The sequence below is a fragment of the Phoenix dactylifera genome, chromosome 1, assembly GCF_051530095.1.
Source record: "Phoenix dactylifera cultivar Ajwa chromosome 1, Ajwa_hap1_PhDact_Kaust_v1.1, whole genome shotgun sequence".
NCBI classification, from domain to species: Eukaryota; Viridiplantae; Streptophyta; class Magnoliopsida; order Arecales; family Arecaceae; genus Phoenix; species Phoenix dactylifera.
In genome coordinates, this window is record NC_143190.1 from 53,818,209 (window position 1) to 53,823,304 (window position 5,096).

At 44.0% G+C, this 5,096-nt stretch overlaps 1 protein-coding gene across 2 annotated transcripts; it reads right to left on the reverse strand.

The window, feature by feature from the left end:
* Positions 1–715: 715 nt before the first annotated feature.
* On the reverse strand, positions 716–4,827 carry LOC149768753 (PKS-NRPS hybrid synthetase cheA-like). 2 transcript variants are annotated; one of them, XM_089925611.1, is made up of 5 exons: positions 4,647–4,827; positions 3,008–4,342; positions 2,209–2,935; positions 1,454–1,927; positions 716–1,351 (listed from the first exon to the last, which is right to left on the reverse strand). In XM_089925611.1, the coding sequence occupies exons 2-5, from the start codon at positions 3,820–3,822 to the stop codon at positions 1,184–1,186; spliced, it is 2,184 nt and encodes a 727-aa protein (XP_089781737.1). In that variant the 5' UTR covers positions 3,823–4,342; positions 4,647–4,827; the 3' UTR covers positions 716–1,183. The 2 variants fall into 2 exon arrangements, with proteins under 2 accessions (XP_089781737.1, XP_089781736.1); XM_089925610.1 differs by lacking the exon at positions 4,647–4,827 and having other exon boundaries at positions 3,008–4,440.
* Between the last annotated feature and the right edge of the window lie 269 nt (positions 4,828–5,096).

Below are 5,096 nucleotides of genomic sequence, written 5' to 3' on the forward strand. Positions count from 1 at the left end.
TGGTTATATGACGCTTCTGCAGGCATGGATTTATGAGCATTTTCCAGCACGCAGTCCTCACCCATCGCTCGAGTATACTGATGCCAGTCCCCGCGTGCACCGCTGGATGCCCGGTACTCCATCCCGTACCACGATGGACCATTTAGTGGTTCTACGTGAGTCATTGGACCTTTTGAGCATCGATGAGGTACGTATCATATTACCATTTGCTTGTGTTTGTCAGTACTTTTAATATGCGATATAGTATTAAACTGAAATGGACCTTTTGTTTTACAGGTTATTTGGGATCCCCATCATCGGCTTCGGGGAGATCGCCCATATATACCCGTCGCATTTTTTAGTGGCTCCATCAAGTGCCTTGATATCGTAGAACCCTATCATCCAGAAAGGGTTCTTAGACAGTTTGGTCGTATTCAGACCATCCCTCGAGCGCCACTAGCCCCTACGCGAGCCAACAGAGGTTCCACAGCAGGCTCGTACCGGATACATTACTCCTATATGGATCAGCTTTGGGAGCGGTGGGAGGACCACGTGCTGAGCCAGGCGAGCAGGAGCCACCCAGTTACCCGGCCATCAGACAGCGTACCGGGATACATGGAGTGGTATCTCCGTATCACGCACGTTGCAGTTCAGCCTCCTCATCTGCGCTCGAGTACTTATTCTGGAGCTAGGGGAGGTCATGATGATGCTGACATGCACCGGCGGCGTAATGCAGCTGCACTTGGTATCAGTACCGACATTGTACGGATGGGTCCCTCAGAGGCTACGTCACTAGGTGCCGGGCACCTATATGATGCTATTTCTCAGATGCATCAGGTACTTCTGGGTGATGAGCCTGGCCCGAGTACAGCACCCTCTCATTCGGATCCAGGACCCTCTCATTCGGACGTACAGCAGTACACGCGTCGACGATGGCGTCATAGGGATTGATGATGGAGCCTTTGTAATCTTTGTAAAGCCTTTGATATTAATGAAAAATATATATTTTTGGTACATTTACGTGTAATCTTTGTAAAGCCTGGCCCGTTCTATTTTACACAAATATAACAGTGCACATAACAATCAATCTAACAATGCGAAGACAGATATTTTTTGATTTATATTGATGATGGAGTTTCACAGTACATGACTCTAAGAGGCCAAAAAAATTTACAACTTTCAAAAATTGTACATATATAAATAATCAATCTAACTCTACTGTCTCGCTAATTATAACATTAGGTGAGATGCTCTCTTTGAACTGTTGAATCCGTGCTTCATATGAATTTTCCCATCCGGTAGCACAAGGAAGATGATATTTTCGCCAGTTGGTCGCTACTGGCGGAACGGGATGTCCCGGCAACAAGAACACCTTCAAAATTAGAAATAAGAAAATATTAATAGCTACAAAATTATAAATAAGCAAAATTAAATAAGCAAAATTAAATATTCGCAAGTGTTGTGAACGTAGTACCTCAACAAAATGATTTCCATTTACGAATCCGATAGCGATATCTTTGCGGGATAGAAGAGGTACTGGCACAGAACGGAGAGGTAGGAAGGTCAGACATTGTTGCAACGAGAGATGGTATAGGACAACATTATAGCAGGATGCTATAAGATGACCCATGTCCGGCATAGTCATCCATCTGTCATATGGTGGACAATCATCATAATATGATAATGCATGAGTGATCTCAGCAATCGTCCCTTCCACACCATATAATGTGCGATAGTGGTCCGAATGACATTGCAACTCTTGCAATAAATCCTTCCTAACACGCACCCAGTCATCTTCTCCAAATCCCAGTAAGTCAGCTATTGCCCTAAATCCGCAATTCCCATCAGCTTTTACATCCTTGATATGCTGGATGTATGGTCTCAAGGCAGAAGGAATAGCATCAATATAGATAATGGGCGTATGTGACTGGGCTCTAGTACGAAAAACCTGCAAATAATATCAAATGATAGAAAATATGTAACAATGGCAGAACATGTCCCGTATCGGCACATCTCGGCACGGCACATCCCGTATCGGCACATCTCGGCACGGCACATCCCGTATCGGCACATCTCGGCACGGCACGTCCCGACATGTCCCGTATCGGCACATCTCGGCACGGCACGTCCCGACATGTCCCGTATCGGCACATGACATACCGGCACGGCACGGACCGTCCCGTAGACGTTGTGATACCTATTGTAAGGAAATAAATATTTGGTACTTACCTTTTGCTTGGGCCGTCTCTTTTGAATCTGAGTAGATGGATTGCGGATGGTAACTTTCTCAACACCAGGTGAATAACTATCCTGTCCAGATAGAACCAACTCAAACGCAGACGGGTCACGTCGAGTAGACGTATCAACCTTCAGTGAAGCGCGCCCACGTGAACCGGTCTTCCGTTTTGCAGGCTCTAAAAGAGGTGTACTATCTGGACTTGCAATCTCTCGTAACTTCTTGATCATCTGCAATTGAGAAGCCCCATCTAACTTCTTGAATCGTAGCGCAATCAAATCTAACTCTGCATCACAACTCAACTGAATTGGCTGCACGGGGGGGGTAGGCAGAATATCAAGTTTCCTCCAATGAGGATCTATGCAGTCGAGAGGAATGGGCCGACCTTCCACCCTGTACCGCGCAATCTGGTGAGCACATGGTATACCATGTGTGCGTCGAATAGCGCACCCACAATTTGAATCATCAAATCCAACTGAATTGGCTCGTTTCGATTGGGCGAGGACATGATTTAACGCACTTATAGATATGAAACCTCGCAACTCTTTGAATTCAGCTGGCTTGAAGTTGTGCTGCACTACCAATAAACTCTTCTCCAATGAGGCTTTAACGGAGCTGTGCTGCAACTCAATCAATCCATGTATTCTAGTCCAAGATGACTCGAAACTTCCTTGGCTTGATCCAAGCTGCTTTTTGAGCTTTGCATGTGCACTCTCGACCCTAGTAAACAAATGAAAGTTAGATATAAGAATTGAGGCAAATTAAAATTAAATGAGTCTTTATTTGTGATACCTATTTGTCGTCACATTTCCGTAGTGCCTGCATGTATCAGTCCACGCCGCAACAAATCTTTCCTTGTATTTGCTCAGCCAAGTATCTGACACATACTGTAGTGCATCTGGATAGGTACCGAACTCTCTCTGCAGTGCACTCCAGCGATCATTATACTCGTCTTCCGTGGAGGACAGCACTAGTACATTCCAACTCATAATAAATTTATCCCATTTCTCCTTCAATTCGAAAAATTTTTTGCACTTGGCCAAAACATTCCTACTAATATGCCATCTACATAATAAATGTCTAGCAGTAGGAAATACTCTATGAATTGCATTCATCAAAGCCAAGTCTCTATCTGTAACAATCAACTCAGGCAAAACATCATCAGCTATGACACTGCGCAATCTCTCTAATGCCCAAGTATAGCTTTCTTCCCCCTCAGAATTTAAGTATACAAAAGCAACTGAAAATGTCATGTCAGTAGATGTCACCCCCACAATCTCTAAGAGCGGAAGACGATACCTATTCGTCTTGTACGTGCAATCCATTATCAACACACGGGGAAATGCACGGAACAAATCAATGCTGCCAGGGTGTGCCCAAAATAAGTCATGCACAACATCCGTATTAGTACAATTCCTATGCCACTCAATATATTTAGCCTCTGATAATTTACCTAATAGATGTTGCATTTCAGACCTCCCGGCTTTCTCTGCAACCTTAAACCGTTGACGTACATTGTAGATAGTCTTGATAGTCGTAACATTGAGGGCATCTCTTTCCTTCAATGTGGATAATATGTCCTTTGGACGAACCAAACTCTTCGACATATCCACTAACAATTCCGTCTCCAGCTCAGATAATCTCCCTGCATATGAGTGCCCCTCCAGATTCTCTGCAGCGGGATGATTGTGCACTCCACATACGACCAGTAATATCCAATCATCCGCAGTATCCAATTTCTTTCCTCTTAATGCAAAAGGGCATCCACACTTCTTTGTCCCACAGGCAGTCTTTATTCGCTTTTCTTTTGTGGTTCGGTACGTCCCACCCCTCTCACAACCTAACGTAATTCTGGGTTTCTTAGAAATGGTACCTGCATCGGATGATTTGATTACAACAACAAAACCATTTCGCCTCCCAGCTTCACGATACCAATTACACAAGTCCTCTCTACTCTTGAAGATCTATACATTAAACAATTTATGTAAGTACACAGTTGTAAAAATAGCTCGCTAAACTAATACAAAATTGCACAATATATTATAATACCTCGTAAGTTGTAAATTCGCTTGTGTAATCCAGTACAAATTCTGATCCAATTATACTCGATTCGGTTGTAGCATAGCCCTACATATAAAATAATTTATCACCAAGAATTAATGAATCAGAGGATCTGTTCGGCACAAAATTCAGCACGGCACGCGATTTGGCACGAGAAGGCTTCTGTTCGGCTTCAGTGTGCCGGACAGAAGCCTTATGTTCGGCACTGTGCAGCCGAACAGAAGCCTTCTGTTCGGTAGAGCGTTGCCGAACAGAAGGCTTCTGTTCGGCACTATGCAGCCGAACAGAAGCCTTTTGTTCGGCGATCCAGTGCCGAACGGAGCACGAACCGTGAAAAAAAAAAACTTTCGAAACAAGGTGGAACACGTACCTTTGCGGCCGATTCTTCGTCCCAAATCACTAGTTGCTTGTCCATGCTTCGAATGGGGCTTAAATCTCCTTCAAAGATCGCCTAAACGATGTAAATGGATCGAGGGGTTTAAGGGGGGTTTGAGGGGTGGTTTTTTTTTTCCTTTTCAAAACGAAACGGAGGAGAAGACGGAGGAGGAGGAAGGGGGGTGTACTGAGAAAATTTCAAGGGCAATATGGTAATTACACTAAAGGTTAGTTTGGGTATTTTTTTTTTGGTTTTTGGGGGTGTCCTGAGCAATCGGGGGGGTGTATTTAGAACTCCCCAAGGATAAGGACCGGATGTTAAAGAAGCAATTGCCCATTTGTCCTATGGGGCGATAATTACACAGTCAGTCAATGGATTACAGGTGAAGTCTATGAAGGGACCGGCAATTAAATTCTAATTTTTTAAAATGTATTTATAAATTTA

Coding starts and splice junctions, on each gene's coding strand:
- LOC149768753 (XM_089925611.1), bottom strand. CDS start 3,822: ATGTCGAAGAGTTTGGTTCGTCCAAAGGACATATTATCCACATTGAAG. Junction 2,936..3,007: donor GGAAATGTGACGACAAATAG/GTATCACAAATA, acceptor TTTGTTTACTAG/GGTCGAGAGTGCACATGCAA. Junction 1,928..2,208: donor AGAGACGGCCCAAGCAAAAG/GTAAGTACCAAA, acceptor TATTATTTGCAG/GTTTTTCGTACTAGAGCCCA.